The sequence below is a fragment of the Mycteria americana genome, chromosome 3 (assembly GCF_035582795.1).
Source record: "Mycteria americana isolate JAX WOST 10 ecotype Jacksonville Zoo and Gardens chromosome 3, USCA_MyAme_1.0, whole genome shotgun sequence".
NCBI classification, from domain to species: Eukaryota; Metazoa; Chordata; class Aves; order Ciconiiformes; family Ciconiidae; genus Mycteria; species Mycteria americana.
In genome coordinates, this window is record NC_134367.1 from 66,602,563 (window position 1) to 66,629,077 (window position 26,515).

At 35.3% G+C, this 26,515-nt stretch overlaps 1 protein-coding gene across 11 annotated transcripts in view; it reads right to left on the minus strand.

The window, feature by feature from the left end:
* Positions 1–26,515, minus strand: part of REPS1 (RALBP1 associated Eps domain containing 1) — a 69,063-nt gene that overhangs the window by 1,612 nt on the left and 40,936 nt on the right. The window contains exons 9-19 of one of the 11 annotated variants that reach the window (XM_075498839.1): positions 21,593–21,711; positions 16,827–16,907; positions 13,642–13,729; positions 12,693–12,794; positions 8,475–8,547; positions 6,047–6,165; positions 5,221–5,285; positions 3,895–4,080; positions 2,340–2,435; positions 1,565–1,713; positions 805–910 (exon numbers count right to left, since the gene is read on the minus strand). In XM_075498839.1, coding sequence (XP_075354954.1) covers positions 805–910; positions 1,565–1,713; positions 2,340–2,435; positions 3,895–4,080; positions 5,221–5,285; positions 6,047–6,165; positions 8,475–8,547; positions 12,693–12,794; positions 13,642–13,729; positions 16,827–16,907; positions 21,593–21,711 — 1,184 coding nt within the window. Of the gene's footprint in view, positions 1–804; positions 911–1,564; positions 1,714–2,339; positions 2,436–3,894; positions 4,081–5,220; positions 5,286–6,046; positions 6,166–8,474; positions 8,548–12,692; positions 12,795–13,641; positions 13,730–16,826; positions 16,908–21,592; positions 21,733–26,515 lie in introns of all 11 variants that reach the window. The other 10 variants (XM_075498838.1, XM_075498840.1, XM_075498837.1 and 7 more) reach the window with 10 other exon arrangements.

The following is a 26,515-nucleotide window of genomic DNA, read 5'->3' on the forward strand; positions in this document are numbered from 1 at the left end:
CAAATGAAGTCTAAAATGCTAAGGGGGTAAAAGCTGTCATCTCAGGATCTAAAGGATTTGAAAGTCGCAATTTTTTTCCCCCCATTTTTTCCTCTTATGTGAATTTTACGCACCTTGACTCTCAAACAGTAACAAGTGAAATTCAGGCTTGATAGTTTTTAAAGTGGCCTATCTTCCAGTCTAGACAGTACCACATTAATTCATGTTTACATTTAAGATTTTTTTTTTTAACTTGATAATTAAAATTAGATATCTTAAGGTAAGAAAGATGGCAAGAGAAGGATGTTAAGATGGTGCCTACAGATAAATCCAAAACAATAATATCTGATGTAGATAAACAGATGACTATTGTTGTTATTAAGCTGCAAGTTTTGTACTCTAGACTATTATATTTGTTTAAAAATAAATTTATAAATTTATTAAGACTTTGAGGTTTGCTTTTTCCTTCAGAAAGGAGGCCACTTCAGCTGGTCTTCTCAATACTGCTTTTAAAGCAGCTGATGACCACAATAGATGCCCCAAATTGTTAATACTAAGTTAAGATTTCTGCTTTTTTATTTTTAGTGTAGCTGAAAGAAGATCAATACATTGAAAAACATGTTTTGTAGTAGTAAAAGCGTCCTTTGGAATTTCACAAAGCTTGTCATTAGGTATATTCTATGATCTATAAAAACAACTAAATATTTTATATCAATATCCTCTACTACATATAACATTGGTTTGCAGAGATGCCTGTTACTGTGCATCACTAACATCTTGCCTTCTCAGGCTCTTCTCTTAAACAGACAAAGACTATGGAATTACCTTTAGTTGCTGCTGTAGTTCACTATTCAATCTGGCCAAAACAGTGTTGGTTTCCTTGTTACGTCTGATTGATGCCTGAATTGCCTTCTTGTCTTTCCCCACTGATCTGAGAATATTAGAAGTATTGTAATAAGTCATTTCGTTGCTTAGCTGAGTATCTCATTTATAGTCTCTCTTTTTTAAATGAGCAGAATTCCTCTTTTCCAATTTTTTTAACTTGTTACACTGTTAGTTTTCCCTCTTCTGCCTGGCTCAATTAACCTTGTTTGTTTGCATGGAAGTCGCATATACTTGGTTTCCATGAAACAGCAAGAAGCACATTTTAATCGATTTTCTGAAGTCCCAACGCACCGTACCACATTCATTTACCTCAAAGTGACTAATGTAATAGTCTACTTTCATGCTAGGACACAAAGACTATACATTTTGGACTGTTCATAGCGATCATTGTTTAAATCAAACACTACATCTTAATATTTCCACCACTTATTTCCAACATACTTGCAGAAGTTAAAAGAGTTCACACTCCAAAATTCAAGATCTCTAAAAGGTGTCTCAGTAGTAGAGGCTATGGGAAGATCTTGTTTAAAAACCAATAACCTTTAAACTAATCTAATTAATCTAATTCAAATTAATTCTAATTAAATTAACCTAATTCAAACACATTGAAATTGTTTGCAACGCCTAGAACTGAAAGCGCGTATTCTGTTTAAATGTAAACTTTCCAGTAACAGATGTATTTATACACTTCTTGGGTTACCTAGGAATAGATGGCTGTGAAGCAAGAACAGCAGCTATGACACCTGTTTTCTGTGTATGTTCCTCAGCTTCAGGTCTTAGCTCATCTTCTGATTTTAATCTTCTGCGAATAGGCTTTGGTGGTGGAGCGAGTGGGGTAGTGCCTTTACCCTGAGGAGGAAAACACAGCCTATTAATTCTCATAAACTGCATTTTACTTGGTAAAATGTAATAAAATAACCTGGTAATTTGTTTGTGTTACATATTCTTAAAACCAGTTACTGAGCTAACTGAATTTACAACCTATCAGATATTTTCTGATGGACATCTAGCTGCATTCTCATATGGAATATCTCTGTGGAAAAAACCCTAAGTACTAAATCCTACCCCTTGGTGACAGGGCAGTAAGTTGCTACACACCGACAAAGAACTGTGCAAGGAGAAACACTGTGGTACAACTGACAACTGCAAATACACAACATCTCAGAGCATGCTTTCCCCCCAATAATTATGTGTCTGGAACAAAAAAAAAAGCTACTGTTAACCAAGTTCTGCATGAAAAGTTTTGCTGTGTTTCAAAAATTTGAACACTTACAAGTATCTTGAGAATAAAGCTAATCATGAACAACATCTGATGCAAAAATTCACTATACACGTGCCTATTTCAAGCACATATTGGACCTAAGAAAACTGGGTTCAAGTGGAAGTGTATAAAGTTGCTGTTGCAAATCAAAACAGTTGTATAATTTCATATACATCAGACAACTGCACTCTCCTTCCAAGTGTACTTTGCATACCGCACTAGTGGGGACATTAGCAGGTGCTTTGTCTTCAACTCTTCCATCTGCTTTGGCAGCTCTAAGAGAACTTGCAGAATCAGAGGGCTTTTCAACCTAAAGGGATATAAACTATATTTAGAAAACTACTTCTTAACAAATATTTCGTTCAGCAACAGTTGGAATAAATAGAAGTATGCTGTGTTTCTGATACATGAATACAGTTTACACCTAAAATTCCAGTTCAAGTCTTCTTTAGAAGCACAGGCTGGAATACAACAACAATACCTGCTTTGGAGCAAAACCATCTAAAACTATCTTGGTCACAAACATTGTTTTGGCCTGAAAGCAGCTTACAGAAGAGGCACATAGTAAAAAGCTGTACTTCCAGAATCAATAGTCAGACCTGTCTTTTGATACAGAAATTAAGAGTCAATACAGAATCTAAAATCACTATGAAAAAAAGACAAAATAGTTACTTGAAAGTAGTCTGCTCTCAAGCATTGTACAATGGATGTTGGAAGACCTCTAAATAAAGTCAAATCCCCAATGTTATGAAGCACTGTATAGTACAAAAGAGGCTGTAGCCTGATGATAAACTGATACAGCTGTTTCTGCTATTACATTACCACCATTATCTATTTGTTACTGCCAAAGGTTAATCCCTCCAACAGAACACAATGCAACTGTTCCCCATCCACTTCAATGCGAAACAATCAGCAAGCTTAACTTAGGCAGTTTTCAGTAGCAGCTTAAGCTAACATAGCTGATTTTGCAATGAGGTACATGGAGAGTGCTCAAATGGTTCTACATCATTAACCTTCCTGATTAAGGGAAGCAAGAACACACTGCTGATAGTTGGGAGAACTTTAAAGCACCACAGGTACTTTTGCAACTGAGGATGCAGAAGTGCCCCAGAGAACTTACAGTCTGGATGAAGGCTACAAGTTATGAAAGGAAAACATGAAGTAATTCATGTAATAGCAGTAAGCTATTGTGACATTAATAGGAATAAACCCTGAGGCTTCCAAACTTACAAAGGACTTGTCCTATGATTGTAGTAGGAAACAAGGTTTTGTAAACATCTCTAACGATCTGTTATAGAAGGATGCCACAGCTCTATTCACACTTTAGGTGTTTGTCCAATAGCTTTGAACAAAACCAAATTACTGGAGTTTTAGCAGATGTTTACGATACTTGACAGTCATCTCATTTATTAAGACGGACTACTTTAAAAATTACCAGTAAGTCATTTGGAAGGCTGGCAAGAGTGAGCAGAAGACAAGTTTTGTCTGTGCTAAATCTTAAATGCACCAACACAATTAGTTTGTGCGCATATATGCTAATAAGTATGGAATCTTTTAAATTACAATCAAGAACTGAGAAAAGAAATTCTTCTGCTTAGCTGTTTGGCAGTTACTAAATAAGTGTAGCAGTGTCTAATGTAATTGCTTTCTAGCAATGGATTGGGACACCATAAAAAACCCCACTGAGTTCAAACAGCAGAAGTAGGTTTTGACAGTCTCATAACTGTTGGTGGTATTAAGCAATTGACAAGATCTTCACTTCTGCTCACCTGCAAGACTTCTGAGTGTGTTTCAATTTCATCTTCCTCCTCTTTGTTTACACCTGAAACAGCAAATGCCTCAAACTGGCTGAAGTCTGCAAAATTTGGCTGTTCTGGTATTTGTTGAGGTGAGGTACTGGTATGACCTATTAGGCCTTCAGCATCTACTGGGCGATGCACATGAGGACCTGCACCCTGCAATAAAATAACAAAAATATTTAGTGACATTGTTCTTAACATAGTTATCTGAATAACTATGTTAAGCCAAATAACTATGTTAATGCCAAACAACAGTTTGTGACAGAACGTTAAAGATTATTTTCCTTTTTAGTGGACAAAAATTTATGTCCTGTCAGTAGGACAAAGTATATCTCATCCAAGACAGACATACCACTCTCTGTGTTTATAAAAATAGAGAAATATTAAGAGAAAAGGAAGTTCAATCAGATGTGCTATTATTCAGAGAATGAGACCAAAGATGTATGCACTGTAGGACTATCTAGACTCATTGGACAGTAGATGTTTCTGCTGTAACACAGTCCAGCTTGGCTCTGTCAGGCTTGATACAGATTTTTAGTCCAGTTCCATAAGGAAACATGCTTATGTGATCACACTGTACCCTCTTTCCTTGCAGATGATTTCTAGATCCATTGACTGACTTCAATTGCTGGTAACTCAGATTCTAACAAGTAGCTGCTGCTGCAAAACAACTGAAAAGCAATTTTATCTGTCCCGTGTCAGATCTGCACAGCAGTTGAAGGATTCAGCTGGTTGAGACAAAGAAAAAAACAACTTTTCCAGGATTTGTTTTCTACCCAATCAGCTAACTGAACTGACTCAGACCAGGACTGCAAAGATCACCAAGTCTATGACAAAGGAAGAAGTGGGATCACTCCTTTTGGCAGCAGGCATGTTATGTAAAACTATACCCTGTGCCAGACACGGACGGAAGACAAACACTTATTTTGCAAAACTTTGAAAGATTGCTCTCACAGTCTGTGTTATGCCCTATTAGCTATACAGGGACAGCTAAAGAAATGTGAAAGTGTAACTTTCCTCTCTTTCCTACAACTCAGAGCTCCAGACCCACTCATTCCTCCTCAATCTCTACTTTAATTCCTTCCCATGGTTCCATCAGAAGCTTATTCAGCTTATTCAACTTATTCAGGAAAGGCTAACATTTGGCTATAGTCTAGGTTTTGCCACCATTCACATCCTGGCGGTTTCAAAAAATACCAAGCAATACTACTCATTTTAGAGATAAGTTAAAATTCAGAGTTAGATAAAAATTATGCACCAAGTTAGAGTATGATTTTTCAAAAGTGACAACATCACCTGTGAAGGCTGTGGTCTTGGAGGCACTGCAGGGGGATAGGCAACAACTCCAGCCTGTTGCTGTCCTGTAAAAGAGGCATTGCATTTGGCCAAGATTTGTTACTCTTCACATTACAGTGCTATCTAATTTTTTTACTTGTCAACATGAAGAAATCCTGCAGTTTGCCTACATATTAACCTATCATGTTGAGGACCATAATTGTAACGTCATCTCCTTTCAAATTTCCAAGCAGACAAAACAAGGAATCAGAACATGGATCTTGTCCTTTGTTCCAGTTCACAGTACAGACACGGTCATATTTTTCTGATCTTAGCCTTTTTTTTCTTTTACCCTCATTATACACTCTTAACATTTTCTCATACTTTGTGATCCTGAATTGAAAAGTACTGACAAGTCAGAAATACAATAAAAACCCTTAAGCAAAGCATCAGAAGTGACCTTTAATCATTTCCTCTGAAGTGAAATACTTAACACCCGTGTCTAATACACCTGATACCAAAAGAACTCCTCTTGAAAATTTACTGGCAGATGCAATAAATTGCATGTGGGTACACTACCAAAATTATATTTCCTGACTTTGCTTCCCATGTTCATCTAAAGGACTACAATGCCAGCATTCAGAATTCACTTCTAAATTATATGTGTAAGCAAAGTGGGGTACAAATTTTAATACAAACAGGAAGAGTGACAACATTTTCAGCTTTTTCATTCAGAAGCAGTGTTTTAAAAACACATTCTAAATCTTTCTTCAGAGAAAAAAAAATTGTCTGCTTCAGGAATATATGTGCTGAAAAATCATATACACTAGGCACACAGTATATCTACCTGGGGTAACTGAAAAGGATCTGTTCATATCTAAAGATGATGATCGAGAATGAGAAGGGTGAGGCCTTGGAGGGGGTGGCGGCGGCGCAGTGTTATCTGGAGATGTTCCTGAATGTGATCTGCAAAACATATAAGCTTCTTATATGCAAAACATATAAGTGATTTTAGGCAGCTACAACAGAACTAAAATTCAAAAGTGTGCAATTAAAAAATAAAGTTTGACAGATGGAAAAGAGCCCAATTGCCATTGATTTTGAAGATTGTAAAATCAGTTTTAAACTTCTGGTATTCTTTGATTTCACAATTGTTTTCATATTTTTATTTACTTAAATTTCCATTATCCAAATTATTCTTATATTACCACAAATAATTTATCTTTGGGAAACCAACAGCTTGATACACATCCCAAACAATCATAGTTCACGAACAGAGAATCCTAAATATGGTAATTCCATCCAGATGGTAGTCACTATAATTTGCAAAGTATGTAAGATGTACTTTGCATCCTGATTTAAACCTGATTAGGTTTTAAATGGGTTAAGTTCAATGTCACTGAAGAAGAATATTAAGTTTCTGTTAGACCTGCCTCCAGGTATATCAAGCTTAAGGATATATCTCAGTGTACAAGGTAGCTATTTAATTCTCTGCCTAAAATTTTCCAGATCTATATACTCTGTAGCATCTTCAGAAATCTTAACTCATTCTTAGGTAGGATCACCATCTAGTGGATACCTGTTGTAATTTCATCAAGCACACATGCAGAAAGGATAGAAGGATGAAGTACTGCACTAAATGCCATTTAAGTGGGATTTATTGTATACAAAATTTTTGTACAAGTTCCCTTTAAAAACAGCTTGCAGAAACTTCCTAACTAGTCCAGTTTGAGCAAGACAGATTTACTGAATCACTGACATGAATAAGGCTACTCCTTTATTCAACTCATAAGTGATAAAAATCTTTTATATGACTGACTTCTGGACCATTCTTCTATAACTGTCATAAGATATAAAACTAGGAAAGGTAAGAGGTACCTAAGTTTCACGCAAAACCTGAAATTCCTGAATGTGTAAGTCCAGAGAGAAAAGTGAGTTATCACAGTAGAAAAATCTGCTTCCTTAGTATACTCTCCAGGACAATACTTCTGTAACAGTGCGTAACCCTCCAGGTGATGAAATACAAATCTAATTACACTGACTCCTAGGGTCATCCCTCTAGCTAGTCTAGTATAAAAGGCACAAGTAGGATAAAAAAAGGGAGAAAGTGGTTTAAGGACACTCCTGAAGTATCATTATCTGACATAGCCTTGTCAGTTTTTGCTTTCTGAAAATACAAAAAGCACTCTGGATTAATTGTAGGGTTAAGGACAATGTCATCTCTATAGATAAAGTTGCAATTGGTAGAAGAGATACCAGGGGGAGGAAGTAAAAGAGGAAGTGGGAGAAAAATTTCCTGGGGGGGACACTGCCAGAATTGCCAGATCTGGACAGAAGCTATCTGTGCCATAAAGCAGCAACTCATCAGAAAGCTTAACTCATCTACACAAGTTTAGCAAGAGAACCCAACACAAAATCAGAGATGAAAAGAACATGTTGAAACCATCATGTTGACAGTGCAAAAACATACATAGAAGCAGGACAATCAGATTTGTCATTAAGTAACAATGGAGGAAAGGAGTTTCCAAGCTGCTGTACTGAAAGGAAATTGCAAATCTTTCTTTGCTATTGAAGTCACCCTAATTATTTTTGTTTTGCAACTTACCTCTGAAACTGATTGTAAGATGGTTAATGGTGTAGCTGGTTTTTAATCCTATTCGGGCAGATTTAATGGCAACAATTAGCACCAGCTAGTACAGCACATTCTCTTATGTCAAACGATGCAGTTGTTGGTTATGTGCTTGCATAGCTTCCTCCAGTCCCTTAATTTATGGTGGGCCTATGACTGCCCTTAATTTTATAAAAGCCCATTATTAAAAGAGATTGAGTTACTGCTGTGATATTTCCAATTTGTGTTTTATTCTTCTTTTATGCTACAAAGTCACATGGTCCTTCTCCATTAATGCCTAATGGATATTTTTAAAAATAAAAAAAATTGGTTTCAAGTAACATCATGATCTGTGCATACATCCCTTTGTGTTTAAGGAGAAAGTCTTTATCAAGATTTCTGACTGAACGTGGAGTTTCATTTGACTGGCCAATCCCAAACAACTTTTTAGACTACATTATTTTTTGAATTTTAACTTTACACATTAACAGGAACAGCATACATTGTTAATGCATTAGAAAACAGACTGCCTCCAGATTCCCAAGTGTTAAAGTTAAGAATCTCTTCAGCCATCATTTTACAAGCTAGCTGTCAGAACAACCAGAAGCTCAGAATAGGCTTCTCTAAACACCTTTTATTTAATTTTTTCAGTTGCTACTCTACTGACCGTTGCCGTGTTACAGTGCTTCCAATTTGCTCTGGATCTGAAGTATAAGAGTCCGAACTGCTGTAACCATCTGCTGGTAAGAGAAAGTACAAAGTTTCATATTTGTTTTGCATCATTAATATACCCTAACACATATAGGCAGTATGAAATTTCAAATATCCATTTTTTATTTTTATTTTTAAAAAAGGTTTATGTCCTTGTATTGCTTCCCTGTAAGGTATCATCTGGGTAAGATTCAAAATCCTTGAGTCTGAATAACTGAAGGATCCAATACAAACCAACTCCCCTCACCCAATACTACAAGTTGTTGGTTACTACTGGGATGTACTGAATAATAAACAATGACAATAATGTTGTATTTAAAATACAAAATGTAAAAGTTTCATAAGCAGTAATTTTTAAACACTTGACATTCTATCACGTCAACAATCTAGTCAACGAGAGTAAGGGACATCCAAGAAAAAAAAAAGGCACAAGAAGTAGGACATGCTTGATTTTAGAAGTGCTGAAGGATTGTCACCAGCCTTAGAAGTCAGAAAAAGGAAAAAGATGTGTACAGTACACAGATGAACTCAGTAGCTTTGCTACTACTGTAAATTCTGTACCTTCAAGGCTGGTAGTCAGCTCTGTTTTGGACTAAGTCTTTTTAAAAGCTTTCAGCATTTGGTTAAGGCAACCTATAAAAACGAAAGATGCTATTACAGCATCACGTAGACAGTTTCCTTAAGGACACCCTTACCCTTAAAAGCTATGCAAAGCTTGAGGCTTTTTCCCCAGAAATGAGGAGTCTCACCAAAATCACAAGATTTGTGTGGAATGAATGTAGACAGAAAAATGGCTCTCAATAATTTATCACAAGGGATGATTCCAGAGCACCTGGTAAAGCACAATTCAAGGTGGAAAGTCACTGGAGCAATGAAACTCACCTGATTAGTTATCAGTAAAGACGAAAATTCTACTCAAGAACATCAAGATTTTTTGTGAATTACCCAGTCTCAAAGGATTACTTTAACCTCCTAGGACACCAAAGTTTTCAAAAGTGTTAAGACATATCAACCAGGACCCAGAGACGAGAATCCTGCAGAGATGACTTTCCTGCTCAGCAAGGCACATTCTTACCTGTACTTCCCCCCCTCCCCCCCCACCTTAAAACTGCAGCTACCTAGTGAAGCTGGGTACAGCTATCTAGTGAAGTTGGCTTGAGACCTTTACCATGTGCAGTCAGCTGAGGAATACCTTATTTCAAGTTAATTTCAGATTAGAAGTTATTTTGCAGGTTTACAGGTGTGTCTATTCAATGAGGTCTACACAGAATTAAAAAATTATATCTATATATACATTCTTTAAAAAAAGAAACAGAAATGGCTACCATGAGATGACATTTAAGTTTTCAAGGATCAAGTGAGAAAATTAAGGTTTAAGCAGAAGTTGGTTATACAGTGAATGAAATTATCTCTCTCCAATGCAAACATCTCTAGTAACGGATGTATTTCTCAAGTCATTCAGGATGTAATATAACCTAGTCAAACAAGAATTCATGTAATCACACTTCTAAAGAGGAAAAAGTAAGTCCTTCTGGACCAGAAAGTTTTACATCATTTCAGTACAAAACTACTGGGTTTACACTGATAATAGAGGAAGTCTTTCTAAAACAATTTCAAAGACATTGACAGTAAACAATTTCAATGGTTATATAAGGCAAAGGATGGTAACTTAGCAAATGTAATCTTCATACTCTTCATACTGCACCAATATTGGCTAATCCAAACTCATGAGTTTGAACACAATTGTAAAACTAACAGAATCCTTTTTCAGTATTTCCAGTAACTTAAACATGATAGTCAGGTAAAGTTCCTATTATGAAGGATATAGACACTTTTGCAATGTTATTTTTGTCCTCAAGGGAGGTTTCAACTTTTCAATGTTAGTTATACAAATTAGTCTCCAGCTTTGTATTTCATTATGAAGGAAGGTAATTTAGATTATCCTTACCTTATGACTGCAGTATTCATGATCTTGTTTACATCATTTAGCAAGAGTTTAAAATAACATTCACAAAGTTGTCCTTAATGACATATGGAAGTAGCATGTTGCTTTAAAGTTAAAACAATCTGGGAAAACAGCAGTTATTTTTGCTGCTTTTATTTTTACTTGCATAATAACATTTCAACACTGTGGGTGTCCAGCAATCAGAAGAACTATTGATGAACTTGTCCAGTTATCACTTTCTAAGGTTATAGATCTTCTCTCCATTGTTCCAAATCACACAGCTTGCACAGAAAGACAATTGTGCAGTGCTTATGCCTACTGACTTCTTTCTTATCTCATGCAACGGAAAAGTTTGTCCCTGCTTCCTGGCTTTGGTCTGAGCTACTATTTACAAATTCTTAAGTTCCAAGCTGAACTGCTGTTGATGTAAAGCATGGAAAATAAAGACAAAGTGCTAATTTCTCAACATCAAGATGATGCTTATAAATCTCCATTGGTTCTCAGTTCAAATACTATTTTAATATATTGATCCATGAACGGTAGACTACAGGAAGTAAGATAATTAACCTGCATCTAAATTTTGATCAATAAAACACTAAGAAATCTTCTTATAAATACTCTTCTGTACAATGCAGAAAAAAGCATGTGAACCTATGAACAAAATATTCTAGAAGAAATGTTCTTAAGAATATCCATTTATGAAACTACACTTCCAAAACAGCAATATAAAAAACACTTAGAAAACACTAGAGCAAACACTGAAAAATTAGTCCAGCCCAATAACTCAAGGAAGCACACTATAGACATTGTCACTGATTTAGCAGAGAAGGTGCTCAGATACACTATTAAAGTATGACACTGAAGATCATTAAGAAACGTAATTACCAAGACAGCAAGTCTGCACAAAAAAAAAAAATCCTGTTAGATGTATAGTGGTTTTTTAAGCATCAGAAATTCATTTTCTAGAGTTAGCTTGTATTAAACGATTTCTTCAGGATTCACCTGAAAGGTGTTAACAATCCAAATCATTTACAATATTGACAAGAACCATTTCTTCAGAAAAAGGATGGGCGACTCACGATAACTACAGTGTGAGGTACTACAGGGTGGCTTTATGTTACACTGCAATGAGGTTTGTTTTATTTCACTACATTCTTCCTCTGAGGGAAGAATACTTCTTGGTATAATTACAGTTACAGGCTCTTTACTCTTTATCAAAGGTTAAGCTATACTTGGATAATGAAAAAGGAGTACAGAAGGGCTCTCCAAACTTAGATCCTGCATATAGTAGTAGTTTCCCCACTAAAAGACCACATTTGTTCATTCTTTCTTTTGCATCAAGACTACCTAGTAAAAACAGGGCTCTGCTTGAAAAGACAGACAAGCTCAAGATGTTGCTCAGAACGAACAGTGCCACTGAAACAGCGTTCATGAGGAAAACAAAACACATAGCAAAGAGGCAGCTTCTAAATTACTCCTGTGCTACAAATCAACCAAAATACTTCTGTCTTAGTACTGCACAGCAAAGGATTCAGAAGTAATGAGTTCTTCAAACCTTATTTTTATTGAAGAAAAGTTCCCAGCTTGAAGAAGACAAAAAAATTCTCAGAAACAGACTCCAGAGATTCATTCAGGCTACATATAATCTGGGACCTCTCTCTATATTAGAGAAGTAGGCTAATCAAACCAAAATAATGCAAAATGTTTTGGACACGGAAGATACTGAAAATCAAAAAGGCTATTAGAAGCAAATAAACACTTGAAAAGCTGTACCTAAAAAAGAAATCTAGAAGTTTATCACATTTTCTTAGTAGCTAAACCAGCTAAGTGCCTGGAAATTTTGTGGTCAAGTTTTCACTCTTCAGAAAACATGTTGTTACATGGTTCTGAGGAAGCAGAACCAAATGCTTCTTAGTCAATTCCACTTTCCATAATTTCAATTTCCCATCCTAAGATTAAAAGAGAAAATAGGAAGATGGAAGAGAGCTGACAAAAATGAACTTTTTTTGAACACATATGGCAGGAAAACATCTCCAGTGACACCAGCAGAACTTTCTTAATTACTGCTTCTAATATATACTTCATATCAGAAATGTCTCTATTCTTAGGATAAGTTTATCTCATTTCAGAGCTGCTGTTAGCTAGCAAGTTTTCATTCACTGAAAAATATATCAGATCTAAATTTTGCATTACGTAAAAAATGAGATCAGAAAGTACTTTCATACTTACTAACTGTATTTCCAGCTGTAAATTTTACAGATGAACTAATTTTGTTTTCTTCTGGGAGATCAGGTGGTTTCACAAGTAGTGGGCTAGTAGGGTTAGCATGATCTAGATGGAAAAACAAGCCTAATGAACAAATGTATTCAAACTAGCCTTTACTTCTGATGCCAAAGCTTTACATTAGTTTTCTGCCCTTATCTGAAGTGCTGCACTCAAGACTGAAATTTGTTATATTTTAACACTTTTGGTGTATGAATTAATTTAACTTTGAAGTTTTACATTGTAATAGAGTTACTTCTGTTTCTCAGTGTTAAGAGAGTTGGGAATCTTTACCTATTTACAAGGCTAAGGAAATTTTAAAAGAAATGTGTTGTGAATACTTGTTTATTCTCATATGCTGAAGTTTGCGCATGAGTTGCATGACTTTAGGAAATATTGGCATATTGCGACACACATGTAAATTGAAACTCCACTGTTCCTCAAGGAAAGTTATCAAACTACCTTACTTATTTTTGACCGGAGTATTAAAAAAAGAAAAAAATAAAAAGGCCTGCCAATACTCCCAAATGCTGTCAAGTTTCAAAATTATAAACTTGGTATTTCTGACCACAGTAGAACAACCTTTATCAATGCAGGCTATGTTCTCCATCTTCACAGTATCCTTCAGTATTTAATAAGGAAACCTAGACATTCCCTTGGAGGCCCAAATCAAATTTACATCATGATGCTCCTGAACTACTCCCAGCAATGATCTCCTGTAGGTGGTGAAATCCTCACTCTAGCAAAAGGCCCTGCACCTATCTGAACAGTACTCTGATTCTTAATTCAGAGAATCTCAATTATGCTGGTTACAACTGCAGATATATTCATCTAAGGAGAAGTCAGCACGTTTAAGGAAGCAAAGCCAATTCTAATTTTATAAAACTTCCCTCATTAGCAAGAGAAAATAGCCTACCACTTCCAGTTCTTTTAAGCTCCATTTCCTGCATGTGGATTTTGCTTGGAGTCATTCTTATGGGAACTGGGTGCACAATTGCAGTGTCCTGTGGAGGAGATGAGAGTTAAGTGATGTTAATCTAGTTTTAAATTGTTCTATTAAGAGTCTCTGACACCATGGCAAAATGCCATTTCTAAACAAAATTTCATAAATATAATTTTTTACACAGTTCCAGGGAATTGAATATACCCATAAAAGCAAAGCTCTATAAGCTGAAGTTTCTCTAACTATTTATAAGGTGTAACCTTAGCATACTACTTTAAAAGTGCATTAGAAATGTTTCTACAGATTACTGTATTGTAAATAGGACCTGAATTTTACCAGCTTTCCACCATTTTTGGCATACCAGATTTCTGTCACTCAAATGCATCTTCAAAAAAACAAAAAAAACAACAAACAAAACCCCAAAAAACAACACCCCCCAACTTCAAAACCCCACTCCTCAGCTTTACTTACGATGCCTCAGAAAGTTATGGCCTCTTTAAACAGTATGAGTAATTCTCTATAAAATAGGTACTTTGTAGTAGTTTAAGACAAATGGTTTCAGAAGCCTTTAAAATAGTAAAATCTTCTAAACTTTAGTATAATAAACCCTACGGAATATAACTTTAGATAGATGTTGACCTTACACTTACGAATTTCTTTGTAGTTCAGACAACGGACTCCCATTTTAATGTACTTTATAGACAGTCCTTTCCATTTAGTTTGGAGACTGAGCATAGATAGCTTAAAAAAAATCTCAATACTTTTATGTTTGTTCACAAGTAACCTAAAAATATGGACATAACTGTTTGAGGTTTTTTTACTGTCATCTATATTCAGAATATATGAATTGGTAGTTCAATGACAGCACAAAAAAAGTTTTCCATATTATATTCTGTCCCTAGAAATAAAAAGTTTCAAAGCTACCCTTATATCAGAAATCTGTTCTGACTACTCAAGTAGATCAATTTCACCAAGCATAATACATTTACATTAACATTTTCTAAAACTGTTTAAACTGACTTGCACTACTCTTGTTGCAAATATAAGCTTTTTAAAACCACTTTCTAGTCACAGCTCAAACACCCTTGTCGCATCAGGCTTTTAGGAATAGTTATCACTTTAAAATATGTTGCCCTCCCCCCCCTCCCCCCCCTTAATGGGATTATCATGCAAAGATCACTCTTGCTGTAGCTACATCAGTCCCCTGCTGTAATCTAACGTGCAGCTACTACAAAAATCATGTCTCAAATAGTTAAATGAATTGTTATATAATGTATTAATTCAGATCATGAATCTAATTTTACACAAAGCAACTTAACATGTTACCAACTTTCACTTATAATAGGCAAATTATGTTCCTATACCTGTGGATGAATGTACTGTTTAACTCCTTCCGCTTATCTTTTACAGCCAAAGCATCTGCTTTTCCAACAACAACAGAACAGAACTAGTCTTTGAATTTACTCTAGTTAGTTATTAACAACCGCTCGAAAAAGCTGACTCTCTCCTTTGGGAAAGCAGGAGTTGTTCAACAAATCAGTCCTACGCATCACTACTGAGACTGCTAAAATAAGAAGTCTGCACACTGCCACTGAAAATTTCCTGTCATTTGTTCTTATTTTCATATGAAAATAAACACTCTGAAGTATCTATTCCCAAAGTCTGTTACCTTAGCAAGCATCAAAGATGCTCACCATTCTTTAAAATTTTTCTAAACTACAAGCATTGTAAGAAAACGACTCAAGAATGTGATCTCCCAGTGTATTTTTTTGTATTTCTATTGAAGTTCTGTTTATACACACATGCATACACACACACAAACATATATATGGCTATATATGAGTCTTCCATAATTATCACTGTTCCACTTTTTAGATTATCAACGTATGGAAAAAAGTCAAACTTCAGATTTCTGTCATTTACTAATTATGTGTAAAAATAAATTACTATCTTATTGTGGAAACAAGACAGTAATAGCTCTCTATGTCAAGCAATTATACAAGTAAGAAACAACTATAAGCTGATTTTCATAATGTTTACTTCATTAAAACATAAAAATATAGTACATTTAAACAAAAAAAGGTCTCTCAGATGAAAAAGGGGTGGTTTTCACTTTAAGTATGATATTTTCTTTGTTTTGAATGTTTACTAAGGGCAATTCTGAGAACAGGGAACCCTGCACTTTGAATTCTAGCTTCCAGCATCTAGAAATGCTATTTCCACATAAATAGCAGTGTTAACTCAGAGTGGAGCACTGATGTATTTAAAAATTTATGTATTATATCTTTTCAGAAGTGACCTGTTTAATGCTAAAAGCAGTTAAATGTGTATTATGTACATCTATTATATTCTATTATATAATCAAATGCACACTAATTAATTAAATTGGTAATTAAAGTGGACACTAACAGTGGTAATTAAATCTGTAAGAAAAGCAGGATGAAAGCAGCAGCTAAATACTGAAGTAATTTTAATGCATTTCAGAACTGCTTCAATGTCACATGCTGGTTTAAAACCAGCAGAACTTGAAACACTGTAGTGAATTTCTGGCTCCCAAACTTGGCAAGACATTTAACTACATAAGCCTTCAGAGCACTCCTCACTGAATAGAGCATTAGAACAGCAGAGGTTTAGCTGGAGAAATACTAAAAGCCTTATTAATAAGTAACTTGGTGAAAACATTAGGAGTATGAAATACCACACCCATTAAAGCCCAGTAGTTTTTTCAGTGAAGCTGGCATTGTCAGCTCATAAGAGTTTGTGCAAATCAAGTTCTGCAACTTGAAAAAACCAAAACAACATTGAGGACAAAATCTAAAATGGGACTGGTTTATCACTAGCAGGGGCCCTTGTGTTAACTTATAAATATTTTCAAAAAAACATTATGTCTAAATACTTCGTGTAATACAGGGTTTGATAGCAATGTTGTATTACATCAAAATCAAGGGGGAAAAAAAACCCCATTCTTTGCACTCAGATCTTAAACATGAGCAGTACTACAAAATTTATATTCCTAATATAAGCAAAAAAATTAAGAAGCCTGCCACCATTCCCCAAAAAGCAGTCCATGGAATCATGCATAACAGCTAAATACAATGAATGGAAATTCAGTGTTAATAAAATTAATTTCAAACAAGCAAGCTAAGTGATTGACTTACAGGATCAGCTGGTGCAATGTTAGAATCAAATTGGGTCAGAGTTTGTGAGCTTGAAGAGCGTTCGCTAAATGTCTCCCACTGCTGAACAGACAGAGGAGAGAAGTCAGCATGATGAGAAAGATGGAAGTAAAAGATCACTGAGGAGATTTAGCATAGTAGTTCGGAGGTTGCACTGGAAAGTACTATATTTGCACTGGACAGTACTTGACTTGGAAAGCACACTAACACACATTAAGTATTTCTATTTCAGTCTGAGATTGTTGTGTAACCAAGTTTGTAATCTGTCAATATTAATCTCTACATTCACATTTCATAATGAAGGTACAGGTGCACAGTCAACACAGAAGTACCTTCAGAGTTCATGTTTGCCAATGAAAATCATACAAGTAAAAAACCTGGTTAAGCCATTCAAATACTGTAAAGATAATATCAGTGCCACATGTTGTGTGTATTTGTAATTATAAAATCCACAGAAAGGTTCCTCAGCTTTGCAGCTGCCGAGTTTCAAACATATTTTTTATAAATGCTGATTTTCTTACAAAATCCCAGACAAATGAACGCTGAGCAGAGTACTCCAATTACACCAGTTCAGCTTGCCAGTGCAACCCCCGAGAAGTGATTCTATGCTGTAAAAGAGTATTTTTACAAGTCTAAATCACTGACAAGGCAAAGAATTAAATTCAAACATACTGTTGATTGCTAAAAGCAAATAAGTCAATCTCTGAACAATTCTATAAGATATAGGCATGCTGTATCAATACACGGTTGTCAAGAGTGCTCATGCTTAGTAAGTCAAGCTACAGCCACAACTGGATCAACAAAGTACATAAAATCAGTCTGTGATCCAGAAACGAGATTACAAATCACAATAGATATGCTAAACTTGTTCTATTTTGGTAAAATAACAAGTAAATATTAACCAAATTTCAAACACTACAACAAAAATTACAAATACAAGATCTTTAGTGCTCAGAAAATTCGACAAAGATGATGTTAGTATAGTTGTGAAAATAAATCAATATTATTGTCCCATCTCTATAGGCAAATCAATGTAAATGATTCCAGAAGATATACAACAAACTATATGGTGTTAGTCAACCTAATCTCATGTGCTCCTCTACACCGAGCTATATTCAGTGAATGGCCTGTACGTGAACCTAGTCTAAAACAGTTATTTCAGAAATAACTCTTTATGGAAATTCCTAAATAACAGTTTTCAATCAGCTGAAATTAAATTTGGAAAAAGATTAACTAAATTTGTAAGTGCTTTCATGCGTGGTGCCACTCCCTGTAAAGACAGAGTCTTATCTCCTCATTTCAAACTTTAAATTAAGGCAAAGATTATGGGATACTGTTCATATGGGGTTTTTGGGGTGTTTTTTCTCCTGGTTGTTTTTTGTTGTTGTTGGTTTGGTGTGGTGGGTTTTTTTTGTTTGTTTGTTTTTGTTTTGTTTTGTTTTAAAAAAAAAAAAAAACACACACAAAACTACCCCCTTCGTGGACAGAATCTAACAAAAACTTTTTAATAAGGACGTAACGTTTCCCTTCCTAACTGCTGTGTCCCACTCCCTATATTAAACAGTTCATCTCTGTGTCACTCCACCCCTTCATAAAGAGGTGGCATTGCAAGTAGTTTGGAGCTATGCAGACCTGTTGAGTGAGCCCGTTTGTACTAAGTCAGAAACTTAATGGCTAAGTTCTGCCAGCCTTTCCCCTGATTTGGCCTCTTGCATTTACACAGCTGCTCATTTTCATGAAACATGCATTAATAATTATTTTAGGACTACCATTACTCTTTCAAACTTGATTTGACCAGTGACTTCAAAGTTAACAGTGAGACTGGCAAACAGACCATCTGATTACAGAAACATTGTTTCTAAATTTTTCAAAACTTCCATAAAGTTATACAGCATCTATGTTATAGTTAAGACCAATGCTAAAATATTTTTTAGAGATGGATGCTGAATTCACCTCCTACTCTACTCCTCTGAAGCCAAACGGCAGGACATTTATTACTTGTCCTCAGGCTCCCTAGCTGGGCACAGACAAATGAACACCAACACCTCCTGGCTGCTCTGGGGAATATGCCATTTGTGCTCTATCCTGAAATACTACCAGAAGCTAGTTACTGCTAATTCCCTGGTTAATAGAAAGTTACACATATTAACAATGCATCTCAAAAACTGCATCTCAAACTCTGTGCAAGGTTTAAGAGCACCGATAATACAAGTGATTTACTAGAACAAAACTCCTACTAGCTGAAACGAAAATACTTCTAGACTTGCAAAAATGTTGCAAAAATACTTTCAAAAGGTTAATTACTAGAAACTAAAACTCACAGCAACCTGAACAGTTACTAAAAGAACACCAAGACATTTGATACAAGGTGTAACAGTTACAAACTCAAAAGCAAATCTCCCTATCTGTGTCAAAGCTAATATGAGTGTATGACACTAGATGATTTTCAACAAAAATTTAGTAGGCATTTCAATTTTTTTTAAGCTCTCAGAACTTAGTTCTCAGCCTTGAGACTGTATGGAAAAGATGTCTGAAGTGAGAAAGAAGTGATGAGTGAGGAGACGAGAATGTGAAGTATGTAGTATCCAGAGTTAGGTGGATTTTCATGATGCTCTTCATTCTGAAGTTTGAGATTGATGCTTTGGTTCATACTTATGAGCTTACAGTACCTGAGCCTGGCAACTGGAGTCTAAAAATCAACTATGAGCTAGAGAGAACAGAGTAACCAACAGTTTTGAAACTAACAGGGATGAAACTGCCTGGAAAGGCAGAGATGATCCAAAGATGCATAGCTTTTTCAAGCAATTGATTCGTTGATAACAGTTATAAGAGGTTCAAAGAGTAAACAATTAGACTGGTGCCTTCAGTAATACCAGAAATTTTTTCATGGCATTAAAACCTTGAGGACTTTGACCTGACTCATGCTGAAAAGAAAATGCTGAGGAGCAAGAAGCATGCACAGCAATATAGCTGAAAAATCAGAAATTCCTTTATGTTAGAACAAAAAACTCTTAACATTTATTAAATGTTCAACTCTTAATTTAGTATAGTTAGTATATGGTAGTATATTTAGTGTGAGAACTTTTCCAAACCTCTTAAAGTTTTAGGAGATTTTCAGAAAAAATAACCCACATCTGAATGGACAAAGTCAGTTTTGTAAGACAAGATTTTGGCTGACAGCTGTCATTAACTTTGTTCCACTACTGTAAATACCCTATTCAATTGGTTTGAGTTGCATTGGACACTGAAGGAATCTGTTCAATTATGATGCAGCTTACCAAATGATTAGCTTATTAAATCTTTATTGCAAACATGAGGGAATGTATCAATGCAAATTTTAACACAGTTGCAGACATTTACAGCTTTTTAGCAACAACTGAACATCTGCTCACCTCCCTCCTAAAACCTACTTTCTTATCAGCAGTCTGTCACTCTGTCAAATAGAGCTAAGAATCACTAAATCATTTCCTACATTTTTTATTTGGTAAGGACATCACTGTGAGGCTAGCATTTGCCCTTAAGAGGAACAGCAGACTTTACAAAGTCCTTCCTCCTGAGAGAGGAAGAAAATTTCCTCTGCTCCTAACTTTAATCCTAAAAATTTGCTTATTTTCTCTTTCATACTGACTCTCCTTCGGTTTGTCTAAATCTTTTACTACCAATCTTCTATTCAACTTGAAGTCTAATGAAGAAAGAAGAAAGCCACAAAAAGCTCCTTCAGTAAGAGAAGCAGGTAAGATAATACTCAACTACTGAAAGAACTCTCTCAGATTTTAAAACAAGTTTTAGATTCTTCTTGAGAGTCTCAGATTATTAAATGAAAAGAGTTTTCGAAAAATAATTTCAATACTTTTCACTTTACCCCCCCCCAAAGAAAAATACGCCTACATCATCTTTGTAGTATGGCTGTGGGCAGGAACTCATTTGAGTCTCTGAAGTAGCTCTTAGAATAAAACATTGGTTCACTCTAAGTCAAAGGCAAAAATGTTAAAACAGAGCACCAAGAAAAACTCTAGGAATCAATCCCTTACAAGCTTTTTAAACAATGGACATTTGTGGGGAAAAGCCAAAATCCTGTTTGGTAACTTCAGTTTCAAATTCTGACAAAAATACAGCTTTACTACATAAGACTGCTTATATAGCAAATATGTATGGTAAAGGATGATAAAAGCAGCAGTACGTAACAGCAAAAATTTAAAATTTAAATAAAATTAGCCAGTGGTTGGCTTCAGATTGAACTTTGAGTCTTTGCTTCTGAAACAAACCCAGAGCTGTGATTTCTCTATGTTACTGATATTTTATATTTCAGGGTAAATTAACCTCCAGAAATAAGTCTCAATGTCCAGATCCGTCAGAAATTTATTCTGAAGTCTTGCAAAAGTGTTGGCTATAATAGCCCTTCAGAGGTAACAAAAAAACCCAACCAAAACCCCACCCTAAATGAAAAAAAATCAGGAATGAATTAAACTTTTCAAATAAATGCTATGAGATAATTTTGTGATTCATATAAAACTTAATTACCATTAATGACATTTTAAATAGTAGCTCATCTCACAATGAGACAGAAAAATCAGAAGGAAAACATTACCTTTTTTTACAATTTAACATGTGTAGAACCTTCCTGTGTCTATTGTCCCGCTAACTTTTGCACAATTTGTGATCAACAATCCACTTACGATGAATTATGGATGCATACACAATTTAGTTATTGACTGGCAATGAAATAACTCTTAAATAAAAGTGCTAACCTCACTGCTCTGATTCAATTCTGGCCAGGTCTGGTTTAAGGATGGCATTGATGGAGACTTGCTTGGAGGTGCTTCTGCTGGAGAGCTGGAGTAACCTACCTCACCAGTCTGTTCCCCAACTTCTGAAATGACAGGAATCACTATAAACCAAAATCATGAATTGCATTCAGTTTATTCTCAGAAGAGCTGCTCACATCTTATGGAAAGCACAAAGTACCCTTTGGTTTCATCTTTTCCAAGTAAATACTTAGCAGCAGACAAAAAACACTCATTCAAATCAAATATACTATTTATCAGGTGCTACTCTTATTTTGAGGATCTTTCTGAAAATTGGACTTTGAAGACAACTCTGTACCATACTATTTACCATACCATAATTTACTACATTAATACCATAATTTACTACATACCATACCCTGTACTCTGGATTTTAAATAGCATTTTTAGATTTTGATTACATGTAGAAATAAATATAAGTTTTCCTTACATTATGAGAAAATAACTTCCCACTAATATTTATTACATCAAATCCAGCATGGAGAAGTTTATATTGCAGAATAAAATACTTCCTTATATGAAAGGGTAAAGCAAAACCAGTATCTCAATGCAAACACAAACCAAAAATATGAAAAGAGAGATGAAGAACACCATTCCCTTAGATTATTCCCCAAAGAATATTTTAAGTTTTAAGCCTCCTTACTAAAACAAGGGTGTTTCCATTCACTATATTTTGCAAATTGAACAAGTCTAGCAGCTGTCACACTGCAACTGTACATTGTTACTGTTATTTCAGTTTTCTCTGAGCTTTCAACAAGTACAGTCCCTTGCAGAAACACTCCTTCAGAGTTGTAGAAATTGTCATGATGCAGCACACTTATTTTTGTTCTGTTCAAACTATAAGAGAATCAGGTAAAGGAAATCTGAACAGTAGATTAAGCATTCTGCATAACACAGCAAAATCCTGCTTACAGTGTCTTCTGTTTTGCTAGATACCACAATATAAGCCAAAGCAATAACTTGAAAGCCTCAAAAAACTGAAGTTCAGTGTACAAATGTATAATCTAAGTAACAGGAACAGTTGAAAGAGGGACTGATAAGTAGCTAGACATATTAACAAGATGTTTGTAGTTCAAAGAATTAAAACTCTGAACAAGCCAAAATACTACACAAGAGGAAAGACTGCTTAATTAAATTACCATTTAAAAGGACTGCTTGATAGATATGTGATTGAAGAAAACTGCCACAAGAACATGTGATACACTGTACCAAAAATTGATTAAAATTTATAAAAAGGAGGCTCCTGAAGTGCTGAAGTCTGTGGCCTGCTCTTCTGCTATGACAGCTCGATATTCTGTCTGCTGTCTTCCATTCGAAAGAAACTCATAACAAATCTGGTGTCAAATTGAGCTGTGTGGCTTGCGGGAGTGGAGGAGGGATGCGTGTGTGGTGGTGTAAAACTGGCACCAACAAAAGCTTTGAACTGGGAACACTTGAATAGTCAATGGTGACCAACTGCACCTTTGAAAACCAACAACAATCCATTATTGTCTCCGAAGTGCTGTTGGGGATAGCAAGAGGCACAGCCTAAAAAGAATAGCCAAAACATTGAAGTCCAGAAAGAAATCAATTGTCCCATCTTGAGGCCAGGGGAAGCTGAGGTGCTACTGACATGAAAAAAGCCACACACAGAAACCAGTAACTCATCAAAATTCCAAAGGTCTTGTAAACTTCCTGTAAATAGCCAGGCATCAGGCTGAGACTCAACATTCCCAAAATAGTGCCCAGCACCTAGCATCTTGTACTACTCTTCCTTAGAGGAAAATGGCTTCACAAATTATTCAAGACAGAAACTGCATCTAATACCTGCTTCAGACAAAAGCATCTAGCAACAAAAGTTAGGCTACATCAAACTGATATTTACAGGTGCAACGATGTCACCAAGTAGTCAAGATGACATGCTGTCGTCATTGTACACAAAATAATATACTAAGTTCAAAATATGCCAGTGATAATGTTTTGGGAATGCTTATTGCTTATCAATTGCTCTGAAGTGTAATATGAATAAAAATTTTCTAGTGAGCTAAAAAAAACACTCAAAATTCTCATTTCAACGATGGTGCACCAGATAACCAAACTAACTATTAACGTTAAACACAAGGTCAAAAGATAAGGCTGAAAACTGCTGGGGATAGACTACACAGCTACCTGTAGTTCAAGGAATTTTGCAACTATCTACACGAAACATGCATATGACACCTATGGAAAACTTCAGGGGTTAAAGTAATTAAGTTGTGTAAGACAGAGCATGGCACGTTCTTTTTCTTACAAAGAAATGGCATTGTTGCAGCAGCCCAAACTAAAAACAAATTCACAGAAAAGCAAGCTTGCTTTGAGTTTTGTAAAGGGTTGGTAGCTTTTACTAACTGAGATAATGAGTTTAAAGGAAAATATTCATGTTTATTTACATAACAGGAAGTGAGACTAGCACTCTTTCTCAGCTGCAGATCATAAATTCTGCCAAGACAGATGCAGATGCTATCAACAGTACTCAATTCATAAAATAAAATGTATAAGCACTTAGAGAAGTATTTGTACAACTGCCTGACTCCATGCTCCCATTTTCATTCACTGCGGTTTTCTTCTACAGGCTGTTCTTATGCAGACAGATCTTGCTCATTCTGAAGAGCTGACATTATCTATGTACAAATACCACAACACAATGTTAAGACTTAAGTGGAGCTGTTGCAATCCAAATAATTCTTTGAAGTATACAATCCCATTCAAAATACTAAACCCATTCAAATGTATTGTAGAATTACCACAGTATTCTAAGAACTTAAAACACCTCATTTCTCTTCCTAGTCAGCAGAAAGATATTAGCATCTCATTCAACATTTTTTTCTATTAAAATTCTGTAGGGGCATAGTGCTATACCAGAAAAATGACCAACTACATAAATGCTTTATTATACAATAGGTCTATATCATGTGAGAGAAATGTGTATCCCTGGCCACGAAACCAGATGCAAGACAAGACCAATATGTTAATGCATCTGGGACACCTGCAGTTGGTCACATAATAGGTTCACAGGGGCTGATGAGGGAGAGGCTGCCAGAGTAGACCACAAGAGTTCTTCCCTCCCTCTGTCTGAAGAGAGACATAGGGTGCAGGGAGCCCTCTGTTACTTTTCTGTCTGCTGGGCACTAGTTCAAAACTCAAAATGGAAGGAGACAGCAAGTTTCAAGTGCAGAGCAGAAGCGTGGAAGATCAAGGGGAAAGTTTCTAACAAAAGGACAGAATTAATAAGGGTATTGTTAACACTTTTGAAATAGTTGTTAACCATCTTGCACATTGGCTTAAAAAGACATTCAAGTAATTCACCTTCTTGAACACTTTGAAAATATGTTATTCACACTGAGGCTTCAGTCAGCAGAAGATGATCACCAACAATTTCCTTCTCTGAGAAAGTTGTATCCCATGAAAAAAGTGCACTCAAAAAGACACTCCGGTGCCATACTTTACAGTTTCTATTTCTGAGAATGCTGTTGGAAGCAAGTTTTACTGAAATACAGCTTTTATGGGAACTAAAAAGAAAAAATTATTACAGAAATTTAACTGGTTGATCTTTCTAGGCTGATTTACAGTCCTGAAGTTGAGCCCATGTAATTTAACATGCACATTACTCTGCACATAGACCTATGAGTAACTTTTAATTTAGATTAAAATAGTAAATGTATACTGGAGATTTGGACTGTTGTAACTACAAGTAAAACTATAGTCAAGTCAGTAACTTCTCCTGAAGTCTTTTATTCAACATACAAGTTTTGGTGATAAATCATGTTAGGTGCTAGAAAAGATTTGCTATTTCCAATACTGGTGGCCCAAATTAAAAAAAAAAAAATTATATATATAGTTAATTGGATAAAACTCAACAAGTTTGCAAGAACTGTCACTTTTCATTGTAGGTATTAACAGCAGAATCAAGTATCAACCAGAACTTTTTTTTTTAAGCACAGCTTACACAGCATGGTAACCTTTTAACATTCACTAGAACAGGGTAACTTCCCTTTATTACCAGAGGGAAATTTTTTTTTTTAACTACTTTTAAAAGTAGTTTTTCCTCAAATTTAAAGACCACTTTGTACCTCATGAAAATAAGTCACAAAGTTTTATATTAACAAAGTTGCCTGTAAAATAAGAACAATAAACGTACACATAACACTTTTCGGTTTAATGTCCAATTTATAAAGTTTCCAGACAACTTCAGTTAAACGATAAAAGCCTTGGCATCTACTACCAATCAAGGCAGTAGAAGATCAGGTACTGATATAGTTGTTTGGTTTTTGGTTTTTTTTTTTTTTTTTTTTTTTTTTTTTTAAAGCTAACAATGTTTTATACACATAAATTTTATTCAATTTCTTATAAAGATTTTTGCTTGGCCATCACCTTAACACAAAAATAGACAGAACGGGTAGGTTTTAGACACTTGCTAGGTAGTCGCTCAATGAATTGTAGATATTTCTTATGAATGTCTTCATCACAGTAAAATGCTTACTCATACTGAAAACACCAGTTGCGGCTGACTGCTGTTGGAAAGGTTCTTTGAGGAGCCAAGCTACTCCCACAAAAAATGGTTTAATTATTAAAGCAGAGGTAGTAAGAGCCACAGTATCTAGTTTAAGAACTCATCAATAATTGTCAGATGAAAGTCTTTGACATCCTACAAACACACTATGAAGAGATCCCCTTTGAAGTATTTAGTAAAAAGAAATAAAATTCTAGGAAGCCATAATACTTGTGAACCCAGAGTATAACCTGACTTCCAAGCAAAGTCTGCTTGTTAAAAAGTATTCTAAAGCAGTTTTAAAATATTGTTTCCTTTATCTGTTTTAAAATAAAAAAGAAAGATGGCTACAAGCATCC